The sequence below is a fragment of the Podarcis pityusensis genome (genome assembly GCF_964106645.2).
Source record: "Podarcis pityusensis genome assembly, contig: HAP1_SCAFFOLD_758, whole genome shotgun sequence".
NCBI lineage: Eukaryota > Metazoa > Chordata > Lepidosauria > Squamata > Lacertidae > Podarcis > Podarcis pityusensis.
In genome coordinates this window covers 4,330-21,132 of record NW_028293421.1, presented here as the reverse complement: position 1 = coordinate 21,132, position 16,803 = coordinate 4,330, and the positions used below count along the sequence as shown (strand labels likewise).

At 49.5% G+C, this 16,803-nt stretch overlaps 1 protein-coding gene across 1 annotated transcript; it reads left to right on the top strand.

Annotated features, from left to right (window-relative positions):
- Positions 1-78: 78 nt before the first annotated feature.
- LOC308468976 (uncharacterized protein) lies at positions 79-11,702 on the top strand (the record flags this gene model as incomplete). Its single annotated transcript, XM_081024306.1, has 21 exons — positions 79-122; positions 230-679; positions 950-994; positions 1,102-1,551; positions 1,822-1,866; positions 1,974-2,423; positions 2,694-2,738; positions 2,846-3,295; positions 3,566-3,610; positions 3,719-4,168; positions 4,439-4,483; positions 4,591-5,040; positions 5,311-5,355; positions 5,463-5,912; positions 6,183-6,227; positions 6,335-6,784; positions 7,055-7,099; positions 7,207-7,656; positions 7,849-8,223; positions 9,852-9,954; positions 11,215-11,702. Coding segments are annotated over 21 exons (5,155 nt in total), but the record flags the coding sequence as incomplete, so codon positions are not given.
- Positions 11,703-16,803: the final 5,101 nt, after the last annotated feature.

Genomic DNA, 16,803 nt, shown 5'->3' with positions numbered 1-16,803 from the left:
AAAATCCCAGCCGTGACGGGAGCCCGCCTTTTCCCTCTCCCACCGCCACCTATGTGACTTTGCTCTTTTGTGTTCCAGAAACACCAAAACCACCACTTCTGTTCCACCACCGGTGCCTACAGGTAAGGGCGCTGAGCCTGCCGAAGGAGCTCTGCTTCTCTCCTTCTCTCCTTCCCCCGTTCCCACGTGTGGTCGCCCCCCTTTCACTTGCTTTCTTTCTCCTTTGCAGTCACCACACCTTCGACAACCAGACCGCCAAGCAGCACGCCGAAAACCACGCCAACCACCTCTCCCTCCACCACATCCAGAACCACTGCATCAACTCAGACGGCAACCACCAACACGCCAAAGACCACTGCAACAGCCTCCACACCATCCACCTCTACGCATCACCCCAAAATCCTAACCACCACAACCCCCTCCACCACCACAGAATCCACTGCGACTAGCACACCAACCCCGACAACCACAACAGCACCCGTGCCCCCCTCCACACCGTCTCCTCCGACGCCGTCCACCACAACCACCACCACCTCGCCCACAACCGTTACCTCCACTTCCACCAGCACTCCAGTACCCACTGCCACAACTCTCACGACTGCTCCCCCTACCAGCACAGAAACGCCCAGCACTCCGGCCACCACAACTCCTGCAACCACCACCGTCCCAGTTACCACGGGTAAGTCTCCTTGGTCGCTCTGCAGCAGCAGCAGCTTACAAGTCTTTCAGGAGCCCTCTCTTGCCAAAGGGGCAGAGGGATTGCCACCTCCAGGTCCCACGTAAGCCAGCCCTCCAAAAAGGGCGAGACTCGTCTGGCTCAGTCATCCGGGAACCTGTTCCTCATGTCCTCGTGTGGCGCCCTGGGCAACCCAAAATCCCAGCCGTGACGGGAGCCCGCCTTTTCCCTCTCCCACCGCCACCTATGTGACTTTGCTCTTTTGTGTTCCAGAAACACCAAAAACCACCACTTCTGTTCCACCACCGGTGCCTACAGGTAAGGGCGCTGAGCCTGCCGAAGGAGCTCTGCTTCTCTCCTTCTCTCCTTCCCCCGTTCCCACGTGTGGTCGCCCCCCTTTCACTTGCTTTCTTTCTCCTTTGCAGTCACCACACCTTCGACAACCAGACCGCCAAGCAGCACGCCGAAAACCACGCCAACCACCTCTCCCTCCACCACATCCAGAACCACTGCATCAACTCAGACGGCAACCACCAACACGCCAAAGACCACTGCAACAGCCTCCACACCATCCACCTCTACGCATCACCCCAAAATCCTAACCACCACAACCCCCTCCACCACCACAGAATCCACTGCGACTAGCACACCAACCCCGACAACCACAACAGCACCCGTGCCCCCCTCCACACCGTCTCCTCCGACGCCGTCCACCACAACCACCACCACCTCGCCCACAACCGTTACCTCCACTTCCACCAGCACTCCAGTACCCACTGCCACAACTCTCACGACTGCTCCCCCTACCAGCACAGAAACGCCCAGCACTCCGGCCACCACAACTCCTGCAACCACCACCGTCCCAGTTACCACGGGTAAGTCTCCTTGGTCGCTCTGCAGCAGCAGCAGCTTACAAGTCTTTCAGGAGCCCTCTCTTGCCAAAGGGGCAGAGGGATTGCCACCTCCAGGTCCCACGTAAGCCAGCCCTCCAAAAAGGGCGAGACTCGTCTGGCTCAGTCATCCGGGAACCTGTTCCTCATGTCCTCGTGTGGCGCCCTGGGCAACCCAAAATCCCAGCCGTGACGGGAGCCCGCCTTTTCCCTCTCCCACCGCCACCTATGTGACTTTGCTCTTTTGTGTTCCAGAAACACCAAAAACCACCACTTCTGTTCCACCACCGGTGCCTACAGGTAAGGGCGCTGAGCCTGCCGAAGGAGCTCTGCTTCTCTCCTTCTCTCCTTCCCCCGTTCCCACGTGTGGTCGCCCCCCTTTCACTTGCTTTCTTTCTCCTTTGCAGTCACCACACCTTCGACAACCAGACCGCCAAGCAGCACGCCGAAAACCACGCCAACCACCTCTCCCTCCACCACATCCAGAACCACTGCATCAACTCAGACGGCAACCACCAACACGCCAAAGACCACTGCAACAGCCTCCACACCATCCACCTCTACGCATCACCCCAAAATCCTAACCACCACAACCCCCTCCACCACCACAGAATCCACTGCGACTAGCACACCAACCCCGACAACCACAACAGCACCCGTGCCCCCCTCCACACCGTCTCCTCCGACGCCGTCCACCACAACCACCACCACCTCGCCCACAACCGTTACCTCCACTTCCACCAGCACTCCAGTACCCACTGCCACAACTCTCACGACTGCTCCCCCTACCAGCACAGAAACGCCCAGCACTCCGGCCACCACAACTCCTGCAACCACCACCGTCCCAGTTACCACGGGTAAGTCTCCTTGGTCGCTCTGCAGCAGCAGCAGCTTACAAGTCTTTCAGGAGCCCTCTCTTGCCAAAGGGGCAGAGGGATTGCCACCTCCAGGTCCCACGTAAGCCAGCCCTCCAAAAAGGGCGAGACTCGTCTGGCTCAGTCATCCGGGAACCTGTTCCTCATGTCCTCGTGTGGCGCCCTGGGCAACCCAAAATCCCAGCCGTGACGGGAGCCCGCCTTTTCCCTCTCCCACCGCCACCTATGTGACTTTGCTCTTTTGTGTTCCAGAAACACCAAAAACCACCACTTCTGTTCCACCACCGGTGCCTACAGGTAAGGGCGCTGAGCCTGCCGAAGGAGCTCTGCTTCTCTCCTTCTCTCCTTCCCCCGTTCCCACGTGTGGTCGCCCCCCTTTCACTTGCTTTCTTTCTCCTTTGCAGTCACCACACCTTCGACAACCAGACCGCCAAGCAGCACGCCGAAAACCACGCCAACCACCTCTCCCTCCACCACATCCAGAACCACTGCATCAACTCAGACGGCAACCACCAACACGCCAAAGACCACTGCAACAGCCTCCACACCACCCACCTCTACGCATCACCCCAAAATCCTAACCACCACAACCCCCTCCACCACCACAGAATCCACTGCGACTAGCACACCAACCCCGACAACCACAACAGCACCCGTGCCCCCCTCCACACCGTCTCCTCCGACGCCGTCCACCACAACCACCACCACCTCGCCCACAACCGTTACCTCCACTTCCACCAGCACTCCAGTACCCACTGCCACAACTCTCACGACTGCTCCCCCTACCAGCACAGAAACGCCCAGCACTCCGGCCACCACAACTCCTGCAACCACCACCGTCCCAGTTACCACGGGTAAGTCTCCTTGGTCGCTCTGCAGCAGCAGCAGCTTACAAGTCTCTCAGGAGCCCTCTCTTGCCAAAGGGGCAGAGGGATTGCCACCTCCAGGTCCCACGTAAGCCAGCCCTCCAAAAAGGGCGAGACTCGTCTGGCTCAGTCATCCGGGAACCTGTTCCTCATGTCCTCGTGTGGCGCCCTGGGCAACCCAAAATCCCAGCCGTGACGGGAGCCCGCCTTTTCCCTCTCCCACCGCCACCTATGTGACTTTGCTCTTTTGTGTTCCAGAAACACCAAAAACCACCACTTCTGTTCCACCACTGGTGCCTACAGGTAAGGGCGCTGAGCCTGCCGAAGGAGCTCTGCTTCTCTCCTTCTCTCCTTCCCCCGTTCCCACGTGTGGTCGCCCCCCTTTCACTTGCTTTCTTTTCTCCTTTGCAGTCACCACACCTTCGACAACGAGACCGCCAAGCAGCACGCCGAAAACCACGCCAACCACCTCTCCCTCCACCACATCCAGAACCACTGCATCAACTCAGACGGCAACCACCAACACGCCAAAGACCACTGCAACAGCCTCCACACCATCCACCTCTACGCATCACCCCAAAATCCTAACCACCACAACCCCCTCCACCACCACAGAATCCACTGCGACTAGCACACCAACCCCGACAACCACAACAGCACCCGTGCCCCCCTCCACACCGTCACCTCCGACGCCGTCCACCACAACCACCACCACCTCGCCCACAACCGTTACCTCCACTTCCACCAGCACTCCAGTACCCACTGCCACAACTCTCACGACTGCTCCCCCTACCAGCACAGAAACGCCCAGCACTCCGGCCACCACAACTCCTGCAACCACCACCGTCCCAGTTACCACGGGTAAGTCTCCTTGGTCGCTCTGCAGCAGCAGCAGCTTACAAGTCTTTCAGGAGCCCTCTCTTGCCAAAGGGGCAGAGGGATTGCCACCTCCAGGTCCCACGTAAGCCAGCCCTCCAAAAAGGGCGAGACTCGTCTGGCTCAGTCATCCGGGAACCTGTTCCTCATGTCCTCGTGTGGCGCCCTGGGCAACCCAAAATCCCAGCCGTGACGGGAGCCCGCCTTTTCCCTCTCCCACCGCCACCTATGTGACTTTGCTCTTTTGTGTTCCAGAAACACCAAAAACCACCACTTCTGTTCCACCACCGGTGCCTACAGGTAAGGGCGCTGAGCCTGCCGAAGGAGCTCTGCTTCTCTCCTTCTCTCCTTCCCCCGTTCCCACGTGTGGTCGCCCCCCTTTCACTTGCTTTCTTTCTCCTTTGCAGTCACCACACCTTCGACAACCAGACCGCCAAGCAGCACGCCGAAAACCACGCCAACCACCTCTCCCTCCACCACATCCAGAACCACTGCATCAACTCAGACGGCAACCACCAACACGCCAAAGACCACTGCAACAGCCTCCACACCATCCACCTCTACGCATCACCCCAAAATCCTAACCACCACAACCCCCTCCACCACCACAGAATCCACTGCGACTAGCACACCAACCCCGACAACCACAACAGCACCCGTGCCCCCCTCCACACCGTCTCCTCCGACGCCGTCCACCACAACCACCACCACCTCGCCCACAACCGTTACCTCCACTTCCACCAGCACTCCAGTACCCACTGCCACAACTCTCACGACTGCTCCCCCTACCAGCACAGAAACGCCCAGCACTCCGGCCACCACAACTCCTGCAACCACCACCGTCCCAGTTACCACGGGTAAGTCTCCTTGGTCGCTCTGCAGCAGCAGCAGCTTACAAGTCTTTCAGGAGCCCTCTCTTGCCAAAGGGGCAGAGGGATTGCCACCTCCAGGTCCCACGTAAGCCAGCCCTCCAAAAAGGGCGAGACTCGTCTGGCTCAGTCATCCGGGAACCTGTTCCTCATGTCCTCGTGTGGCGCCCTGGGCAACCCAAAATCCCAGCCGTGACGGGAGCCCGCCTTTTCCCTCTCCCACCGCCACCTATGTGACTTTGCTCTTTTGTGTTCCAGAAACACCAAAAACCACCACTTCTGTTCCACCACCGGTGCCTACAGGTAAGGGCGCTGAGCCTGCCGAAGGAGCTCTGCTTCTCTCCTTCTCTCCTTCCCCCGTTCCCACGTGTGGTCGCCCCCCTTTCACTTGCTTTCTTTCTCCTTTGCAGTCACCACACCTTCGACAACCAGACCGCCAAGCAGCACGCCGAAAACCACGCCAACCACCTCTCCCTCCACCACATCCAGAACCACTGCATCAACTCAGACGGCAACCACCAACACGCCAAAGACCACTGCAACAGCCTCCACACCATCCACCTCTACGCATCACCCCAAAATCCTAACCACCACAACCCCCTCCACCACCACAGAATCCACTGCGACTAGCACACCAACCCCGACAACCACAACAGCACCCGTGCCCCCCTCCACACCGTCACCTCCGACGCCGTCCACCACAACCACCACCACCTCGCCCACAACCGTTACCTCCACTTCCACCAGCACTCCAGTACCCACTGCCACAACTCTCACGACTGCTCCCCCTACCAGCACAGAAACGCCCAGCACTCCGGCCACCACAACTCCTGCAACCACCACCGTCCCAGTTACCACGGGTAAGTCTCCTTGGTCGCTCTGCAGCAGCAGCAGCTTACAAGTCTTTCAGGAGCCCTCTCTTGCCAAAGGGGCAGAGGGATTGCCACCTCCAGGTCCCACGTAAGCCAGCCCTCCAAAAAGGGCGAGACTCGTCTGGCTCAGTCATCCGGGAACCTGTTCCTCATGTCCTCGTGTGGCGCCCTGGGCAACCCAAAATCCCAGCCGTGACGGGAGCCCGCCTTTTCCCTCTCCCACCGCCACCTATGTGACTTTGCTCTTTTGTGTTCCAGAAACACCAAAAACCACCACTTCTGTTCCACCACCGGTGCCTACAGGTAAGGGCGCTGAGCCTGCCGAAGGAGCTCTGCTTCTCTCCTTCTCTCCTTCCCCCGTTCCCACGTGTGGTCGCCCCCCTTTCACTTGCTTTCTTTCTCCTTTGCAGTCACCACACCTTCGACAACCAGACCGCCAAGCAGCACGCCGAAAACCACGCCAACCACCTCTCCCTCCACCACATCCAGAACCACTGCATCAACTCAGACGGCAACCACCAACACGCCAAAGACCACTGCAACAGCCTCCACACCATCCACCTCTACGCATCACCCCAAAATCCTAACCACCACAACCCCCTCCACCACCACAGAATCCACTGCGACTAGCACACCAACCCCGACAACCACAACAGCACCCGTGCCCCCCTCCACACCGTCTCCTCCGACGCCGTCCACCACAACCACCACCACCTCGCCCACAACCGTTACCTCCACTTCCACCAGCACTCCAGTACCCACTGCCACAACTCTCACGACTGCTCCCCCTACCAGCACAGAAACGCCCAGCACTCCGGCCACCACAACTCCTGCAACCACCACCGTCCCAGTTACCACGGGTAAGTCTCCTTGGTCGCTCTGCAGCAGCAGCAGCTTACAAGTCTTTCAGGAGCCCTCTCTTGCCAAAGGGGCAGAGGGATTGCCACCTCCAGGTCCCACGTAAGCCAGCCCTCCAAAAAGGGCGAGACTCGTCTGGCTCAGTCATCCGGGAACCTGTTCCTCATGTCCTCGTGTGGCGCCCTGGGCAACCCAAAATCCCAGCCGTGACGGGAGCCCGCCTTTTCCCTCTCCCACCGCCACCTATGTGACTTTGCTCTTTTGTGTTCCAGAAACACCAAAAACCACCACTTCTGTTCCACCACCGGTGCCTACAGGTAAGGGCGCTGAGCCTGCCGAAGGAGCTCTGCTTCTCTCCTTCTCTCCTTCCCCCGTTCCCACGTGTGGTCGCCCCCCTTTCACTTGCTTTCTTTCTCCTTTGCAGTCACCACACCTTCGACAACCAGACCGCCAAGCAGCACGCCGAAAACCACGCCAACCACCTCTCCCTCCACCACATCCAGAACCACTGCATCAACTCAGACGGCAACCACCAACACGCCAAAGACCACTGCAACAGCCTCCACACCATCCACCTCTACGCATCACCCCAAAATCCTAACCACCACAACCCCCTCCACCACCACAGAATCCACTGCGACTAGCACACCAACCCCGACAACCACAACAGCACCCGTGCCCCCCTCCACACCGTCTCCTCCGACGCCGTCCACCACAACCACCACCACCTCGCCCACAACCGTTACCTCCACTTCCACCAGCACTCCAGTACCCACTGCCACAACTCTCACGACTGCTCCCCCTACCAGCACAGAAACGCCCAGCACTCCGGCCACCACAACTCCTGCAACCACCACCGTCCCAGTTACCACGGGTAAGTCTCCTTGGTCGCTCTGCAGCAGCAGCAGCTTACCTCTCTTGCCAAAGGGGCAGAGGGATTGCCACCTCCTTGTCCCACGTAAGCCTGCCCTCCAAAAAGGGCGAGACTCGTCTGGCTCAGTCATCTCCTTCCCCCGTTCCCACGTGTGGTCGCCCCCCTTTCACTTGCTTTCTTTCTCCTTTGCAGTCACCACACCTTCGACAACCAGACCGCCAAGCAGCATGCCGAAAACCACGCCAACCACGTCTCCTTCCACCACATCCAGAACCACTGTATCAACACAAACCTCCGCAACTAACACACCAAAAACCTCTCCAACTAGTTTGATTTCTACGGCCTCAAGCATGACAACACATTCTCCCATACAAACATCCTCTACTTCAATTCCATTTACATCTACTATTTCTACTACTCCCATTATTCCGGTCACAAGCAGTACTCCATTGTCATCCAGTACTAATATCATTAGTATTCCAGTAACTACCCGAACTAGTACTTTGAGTAGTAGTACTCAGTCTTTGAAGACAACCTCCACATCATATACCTCAACTGTATCTCCTGGTGAGCTTCTATTTCGAGGAAATGTTTTTTGGTTGAAATGTGGTTTTTGTATTTCTCGAACATTTACGTTGACTTTAGTCACTGCATCATCATTTTGGAATTTTGTTCTAGATTCCCTCCGCTTCTTTACCATCTGTGCAGATCCACCCCATTTTTTAAACTTTTAGTATCATACAGGATAAATATCTTTTCACAGGTCACACTTTTCACAGTATTCTGTGGTACTCTTCATTCAACAATGTTTCTAGTTTCTTCTTTTAGGATTAATGCTATACTTTCTTTTTAGTTCATTTCTATTTTATTTTTCCTTTTGATCCAGTTTGTTCCCTTTTTTGTTAATTTTTACAAATACCTAGGTAGCTGCCTGTTTAGTTCTACATCTTTTTAGAGGGCACAATCTAACACAATATGTTCCTGGAACAGGAAAGTGCAAAGCAATATTTGTTCTCCATTATGTACACTAGAACTGTCATCTTATATGAATCAACACAGAGATATAAATTAAATGGGCCTTATTCCCCTGTATCTGTGTAGAACTGCAGCCTAAAGATCCTTGTGGGGGAAAGCATTTGAACGGCTCTGTCCCCATCCAACAGCCAGATCACTTGATTTTCAAACTCATATATTAAAAGAAGGAAAACTTTGGTCTCAAGATATTTGATGGTTGGTGACTTTGGATGCAATCCTGAATTCGCAGAATGAACAACTTATTTTCTTTAAATGGACTCAGGATTTTACCCATATTATTTTGTTTATGCATGTGTTTGTGTTCAGATATTTTGCTTTTATTTTTTCAGTTGCAGGCAGCACCCCTAAAATAACAACTACCACCGAAACTTCAAATCATAGGTTACTTAAACTAAATAAATGGTCAAAATGTATAAAAAAAAATCTCCAGTAGCACCTTAGAGACCAACTAAGTTTGTTCTTGCTATAAGCTTTCGTGTGCATGCACACTTCTTCAGATTTCGTGCATGCACACAAAAGCTTATACCAAGAACAAACTTAGTTGGTCTCTAAGGTGCTACTGGAGAATTTTTAAAATTTTTAATACATTTCGACTGCGTCAGACCAACACAGCTACCTACCTAAATAAATGGTCTAAGTGAAAGTGGTTGCCTTCCTAAGGCTATAGTCACCTGCATACGTTTCAATGGGAATAAGCCCATTGAAACCATTGGCACCTTGTTCCAAGAAAAGTATGCTTAGACATGGGTTGAAGTACAGATAAGTTCTTCGACTTGCGAGCTACCCTTTCACATATGTCAAAATGTTTTAAATGTTCTTTAACAATAAAAATCGAATTAATTCATTTATAATGGTTAAAATAACTGATTTCACAAAATTGTCACCATACATGGATTTACAAACAGCATTAAGGAAGGCCATATACCTGCTCCCATAAGCATGAAAACCTAAAGTAGTACAGACTCTAAAAGAACCATAGCACTCAGCTGAGACTGAACAGGGGATACAACTGATAAAGAAATGTATTATCCCTTTTCACTGGATTCAATATCAGCAGTTTCCAGATGACAAAAAATACCAATCATCTATATTGCCATAAGATGATTCACCACATTTACAGTGCTGCTTGTATATTAACTGTTTTATTTCATGTCTTTCAGGGAAGTGTGAATCTGTTGAATATGAAGATCAAGTGGTTTACAAGGGTTGTGTTGCAAATGTCACTTTGACTCGCTGCGAAGGAATGTGTCCAACATCATCAAGGTGAGTATGAATCGGTGTCAATTTGGCCAGCCACTATGACTTTTGTCTTATTACATAATCAAAAGTAATAATCTGTAAATATTACCAAAGTCAATTATTTCCATTGCTGTACAGCAGCTAGATATTATATAGTACATTGCATTTCATTATCCTATATTGCATTTCTTTTTTAAGATATAGTATATAACTTGCTTTAACCTAGTGAATGATCGGTTCTGGTACTAATATTCCCAGTTATGGTTCTGCCATTCCTGTCCCAAAATCAAATCCTACAGAGGTACAGTTCACATTATTGTTTATTGATTTAAAAGATGTGGGACCTCCATTTAAGAAGTCCTGTTTGTGAACGATTCGGTTTACGAACTCCACAAAACCGGAAGTAATGTTCCAGTTTGCGAACTTTACCTTAGTCTGTGAACGGAAGCTGAATGGTAGAAGGGCACTGGTGGCAGGAGGCCTCATTAGGGAAAGCGCGCCTCAGTTTAAGAATGGTTTCGGTTTAAACATGGACTTCCGGAACAGTTCGTAAACCAAGGTACCACTGTACCACCTTTCATCAACAAATCCCAGCATAATTTACAACTTGTTAAAACAATCTGGTATCAATAAGTATTATAAAAACCACAAAGCAGTACAATGGTGCTTGCAATAGCAGGATGGAGGGCAATAGTATTCTGTTCAACATCTCTTGCTCTTGGTAATTTCTGAGATACTCCAGATCTATAGCTTTGTATCTTCAGGGTTTTGCTGCTGAACAGGGGTGGGGTGACATACCCTCATGGGTGAACTTCTGGGGAGCCACATGTGGATGATAGGTGGGGCCAAGGCCCAAAATGGGCAGCTTCAAAGCCACACACACAAACACAGAAATCCATACATACACACGCCTAGGACCTTCTCCCAGATGAAGGGTATTTTTATCCCCAACCGCTCCACTGCCCTGCCCCTCACCTACCTGGCAAGTGGAAATGCTGCTGCTGTTGGGAGGTGAGGAACATGGCGTTCCCCCCTCCTCATTGGCTACTCCTGAGAATGGCAGGGAGCGAGGCTAACTTGTGCAACCCCCTCACATAATAAAACATCAAACATTAAAAACAGTTGGCAGTTCTTGCAGGTTTATCGGGGTGTCATATGAGCCAATTGCACATTTTTAGATGTTTTATTATGTTTTTATATTTTGCTGGAGGCCATCCAGCCAGATGGGCAGGGTATTATTATTATTATTATTATTATTATTATTAATATTCCTCTCTTTTACAGGCTAAATGTTGCCAAGATGATGGTACACACAGAGTGTGGGTGCTGCATGCCACTCACACTCTACAAGAAGGAGCTGACGATGCCTTGTCCAGACCCAGAGAACCCACATATGCCACTTGTTACAGAAATCATCCTATTTGGTGGCTGCGTATGCAACTACAATGGATGTACACACGAGGCAGACTCGGCTTCCTCAACCGTACAGGAATTGTTTAGAAAATAATGATCGGTTATTACTTACTTTGCAAAAAGACATTTTACACTCAAAATCCCTTCGTTCATATGGATTTATCCAGGCTTTGGGAAGGCAGGCAGAGTATACTTCCAAGAAGACTGGTACTGATAACATCCTTGGCTAATTTATTCATCATTTCAGATGGAATAAATATCTGCCTTGCTCAGAAACTTTCCACCAAGCAACGTCTACCGGACTATGTATTGTAAAATAGTTAAATAGGTTTAATAAAGAGTTTAGTTGGTCATTCTCATTTTCAGTGGCGAGTAATTAATGAGCATACTCCTGTATATCGGCATTCCCTAATCTGATGGCCAAAAGTCAGGGATGTTGGGAGTTGTAGTCTAAAACGGCTGGGTGGTATCAAGCTGCTGTGTGCTACTAAGCAAACTCATTCTTTGAGCATGGATCCTCACATTGCCAAAACAGCACCATCCCTACACAAGAGAGGGAGGTACCAGGTTCAGGGAAGTACAAAGCAGCTATAGAAAAAATGTAGGTGGTGCTGAGGAGACCTTAAAAATACCTCCGTAAAAACTGAGCATGTTCAGGCAACATGGAATGCTGACTGATGGGTTGTGCATAAATCTGGAGGGGAGCGAGTAATGGAACAAACTATCCTAGAAAAGGGCACAGCGTCTGGTTGGCTGGAATCCTGAACAGGAGCATGCCACACTGCACCATTTTTCTGAAGGTGCTACTGAATCTTGGAATGTTCATCTCTGCCATAATGCCAGTTTCTCTAACAAACACTCAATAGACACTATTAAGTGGCAAAAATAGAAAAAGCAGTCAGGTTCAGAGGAGGAGAACAAGTATGGCTTCGAAGACAACATGAAGATGCATGCCAATGGAGAAAGGGCATGCAAAGTGGGTGGGGAGATGGATTGATTGATTGATTGGATTATTTATTTATTTAACCACCCCTCCTCCCAAGATCCCATGGCAGTTCACAACATAAAATTACAAAATGAGAATACAAAATACATAACCAATAACTCCCCTTCGCACAAACACAATTAAAAATCCATAGACTGTTAATCAGCTGAACACCCAGTACTGAAAGATATATAATGAAGGTGCTTTATAGGTCAAAACCAGCACTTTGAATTGGGCGTGGAAACTAATTGGTAGCCAGTGCAGTTGGGCCAGGATCGGTGTAATATTCTCAAACCGTCTAGCTCCAGTGAACAACCTGGCCACTGAATTCTGCACCAGCTGAAGTTTCTGAACTGTCTTCAGAGGCACCCCTGCGTATAATTTGCTTCAGTTTTTGGCTCTCATCCAGTCCATTACTGAGGCAAGACAGCAGTCCAGCACATCCACTGCCTCACCTGCAGATGTAAAGGAGTAGAGAGCTGTGTGTCATCAGCATATTACTGACAACATACTCCCAAACTCCAGATAACCACACTCAGCAGTTTCATGTAGATGTTAAACAGCATAGGGGATAAAACCAAACCCTGAGGAACCCCACATTGAAGGCTCCATGGGGCCAAAGAGCACTCCCTAAGCATCACCCTCTGGAAACAACTATCCAGGTATGAATGATTACATATGAATGCACTCCTATGGGATATTGTGGAAGTGTGTAATGTTAAGATAGCAATTCATGCAGGTCATGAATTAAGTGGAGGCACTTGGCTCATACCTTATCACAACAGATAAACAGATTAGGGTAAGATGCTTGTCCTAGATTTTAAGGGGCTTTGGCCTTAAGTGCAGATTGGTTTAGATGAAGTTGTGTATAAGGTTTCAGCACTTTATAAGAAATGGTTTCATGCTTACATTTGCTTAAAGGCATATATTTCTCCCTCACAGTTTTCAGTGTGTTAGATGAATTAGCCATAAAAAGTGTTCAATAGATTGCCAATAAAGTCAGGATGCATCAAAACACGAATGGTGTCCCCATATTATTTTATAGAGGTGGGGATAGAGGAGCAACTCTAAAGTTGTGCTTTCTTGATCAAGGACCAATATTCCAAGTCACGCATACAGAGTGATTGTTTGGCAAGCTGAAAGCAACCTACCTCTCAATATCTTCCATAGAGGTCCATGCCGGGGCTGATTCCATGCTGTGTTTATTTCACTGTGTTAACCTAAACCTAAGTGAAAGTTTCAGGAAGTTAGGGGTGAAAGCAGAATAAACTAATCTTAACAAAGAGCAATAATATTACCACCTTTACAAAATTGGAAGCTGCCCAGCATACCTGTGGATTTGGGGTGGGATTGCCTGAAGTTGCCTTCAAAATGACCGGTGAAAGAAAACGTGCCACAAAAGACCCCTCATAAAACGAGAACCAGCTCATGGGCAAGTTGTGACATTAACGGCTGTATCTGTGGAAGTTCCCAGTTTCAATGCATGGCCTCTCCATGTAAGGGTGGGAGAGAGGCCTCTCTGAAACCCTGGAGAGCACCTGCCAGGTAGTGTGGACAGCAAGACCAATCAGCTAGATAAAGCAATGGTTGGACTCTGATAAGGCAGCTTCCTATGCTCATATTGAACAAGGCAAATGTTTTGCAATCTTAGCAGTGAGACACAAGAGCTGTACTGTTATGGGCAATGACCTCTTCCAAATCACATACGTTTACACATGGCTAATGAATGCACACAGTGTACTATTGATCCAAGAAAATCTGTATACAGTGGTACTTTGGGTTACATATGCTTCAGGTTACATACGCTTCAGGTTACAGACTCTGCTAACCCAGAAATATTACCTCAAGTTAAGAACTTTGCTTCAGGATGAGAAGAGAAATCGTGTTCCAGCGGCGCGGCGGCAGCAGGAGGCCCCATTAGCTAAAGTGATGCTTCAGGTTAAGAACAGTTTCAGGTTAAGAACAGACCTCTGGAACGAATTAAGTACTTAACCCAAGGTACCACTGTACAGTATTTGGTTGATACAGAGAGGGCTGAGATCACCTGCAGTGTGTTAACATCCATCTTTCCTTAAAATGCTTCATGCATCTTACCTTTTCTCATTTTAATAATAAATAATATATTATTTATACCCCACCCATCTGGCTGGGCTTCCCCAGCCACTCTGGGCGGCTCCCAACAGAATATTAAAAACACGGTAAAACATCAAACATTAAAAACTTCCCTAAACAGGGCTGCCTTCAGATGTCTTCTAAATGTCAGATAGTTGTTTATTTCCTTGACATCTGGTGGGAGGGCGTTCCACAGGGTGGGTGCCACTACCAAGAATGCCCTCTGCCTGGTTCCCTGTAACTTCGCTTCTCGCAGTGAGGGAACCGCCAGAAGGCCCTCGGCGCTGGACCTCAGCATCTGGGTTGAACGATGGAGGTTGAGACGCTCCTTCATTTTAAAAGCCAACTCCACTATGACACACTTTAAAGCCTATAGGCAATGCCACTACCCATAACAAAGCAAAAGGGGCATCTTAAGCTTGTGTGAGGAGGACAGGACATGTGACGCATACTTTGGCTAGAACAGGACAAGGGGAAGGAAGATCAATTCGGATTGACTATGGAATCAATTTTCTATGCTGAGAAAGTAATTATAAACAAACATCTTCAGGTGACAAACCTTATTCCAAGGGAACTACTCCTAACCAAGGCTGCTTGAAAGTCCTCAGTAAGGCCTGAAATTATACTGCTCCTGAGGGCCTTTTTTCAGCCGGAACTCTCTGGAAATCAGTTCTGACACCTCTCAGGTGGACGCCATTGCTATTTTAAGGGAACGAAGGAGGCATTCATGGTGAGTTCTGGCACCTTTTTCTAGAAAAATAGCACTGCTGCTCCTTTAATTCTTAACCCTACTTTTCAGCTTCACTTCCTACTTCCTGTTTGGCCGTCCGTTCAGTACAGTGGCACCTCGGGTTAAGAACTTAATTTGTTCTGGAGGTCCGTTCTTAATCTGAAACTGTTCCTAACCTGAGGTACCACTTTAGCTAATGGGGCCTCCCGCTGCCGCTGCACTGCCACCATGTGATTTCTGTTCTCATCCTGAAGCAAAGTTCTTAACCCGAGGTACTATTTCTGGGTTTGCGGAGTCTGTAACCTGAAGCGTCTGTAACCTGAAGCGTCTGTAACCCGAGGTACCACTGTAAAACACAGCTTGCCATTTGGGGACCTTGCAAGTTATTATATATATATATATATATATATAATTATTACTTTTCCAACAATTTGAACACACAAAAAAATAAAAAGAAAAAAGAACAATACAATACAATACAAAAACACTACACAACACATTAAACTAACAAAACAAAACAAAAACAGTTTAAAAAAAATCAAACAATTTCAATATCTTATCTTTCATTCACTTATTTCAGTGACCTCCTCACACCTCCCTTTTTGTATTCCACTTCTGTTAATTGTTTCAGCAATTCCTTTCCATCTTCCTCTGCTTTCTATCCTTTAATTATCTTAACAGATTCTAGCCTTATTTTTCCCTTTAATACTCTATTAATCTATTTATACTTAATTCCTTATAACATTTCTACTAAAGCCATATAACTTCATTCCAACATTTTTCTAACATTCATTAATTTTACAGTATTTCTGTAAATAGTCTTTAAACTTTTTCCAGTCTTCTTCCACCGACTCTTCTCCCTGGTCTCGGATTCTGCCAGTCATTTCCGCCAATTCCATATAGTCCATCAACTTCATCTGCCATTCTTCCCGAGTGGGTAAATCTTGTGTCTTCCAAGAATACTTCGCAATGAGTATTCTTGCTGCTGTTGTTGCATACATAAAAAAAGTTAGAATCATAGAATCATAGAATCATAGAGTTGGAAGAGACCACAAGGGCCATCGAGTCCAACCCCCTGCCAAGCAGGAAACACCATCAGAGCACTCCTGACATATGGTTGTCAAGCCTCTGCTTAAAGACCTCCAAAGAAGGAGACTCCACCACACTCCTTGGCAGCAAATTCCACTGTCGAACAGCTCTTACTGTCAGGAAGTTCTTCCTAATGTTTAGGTGGAATCTTCTTTCTTGTAGTTTGGATCCATTGCTCCGTGTCCGCTTCTCTGGAGCAGCAGAAAACAACCTTTCTCCCTCCTCTATGTGACATCCTTTTATATATTTGAACATGGCTATCATATCACTCCTTAACCTCCTCTTCTCCAGGCTAAACATGCCCAGCTCCCTTAGCCGTTCCTCATAAGGCATCGTTTCCAGGCCTTTGACCATTTTGGTTGCCCTCCTCTGGACACGTTCCAGTTTGTCAGTGTCCTTCTTGAACTGTGGTGCCCAGAACTGGACACAGTACTCAGGTGAGGTCTGACCAGAGCAGAATACAGTGGCACTATTACTTCCCTTGTTCTAGATGCTATACTCCTATTGATGCAGCCCAGAATTGCATTGGCTTTTTTAGCTGCCG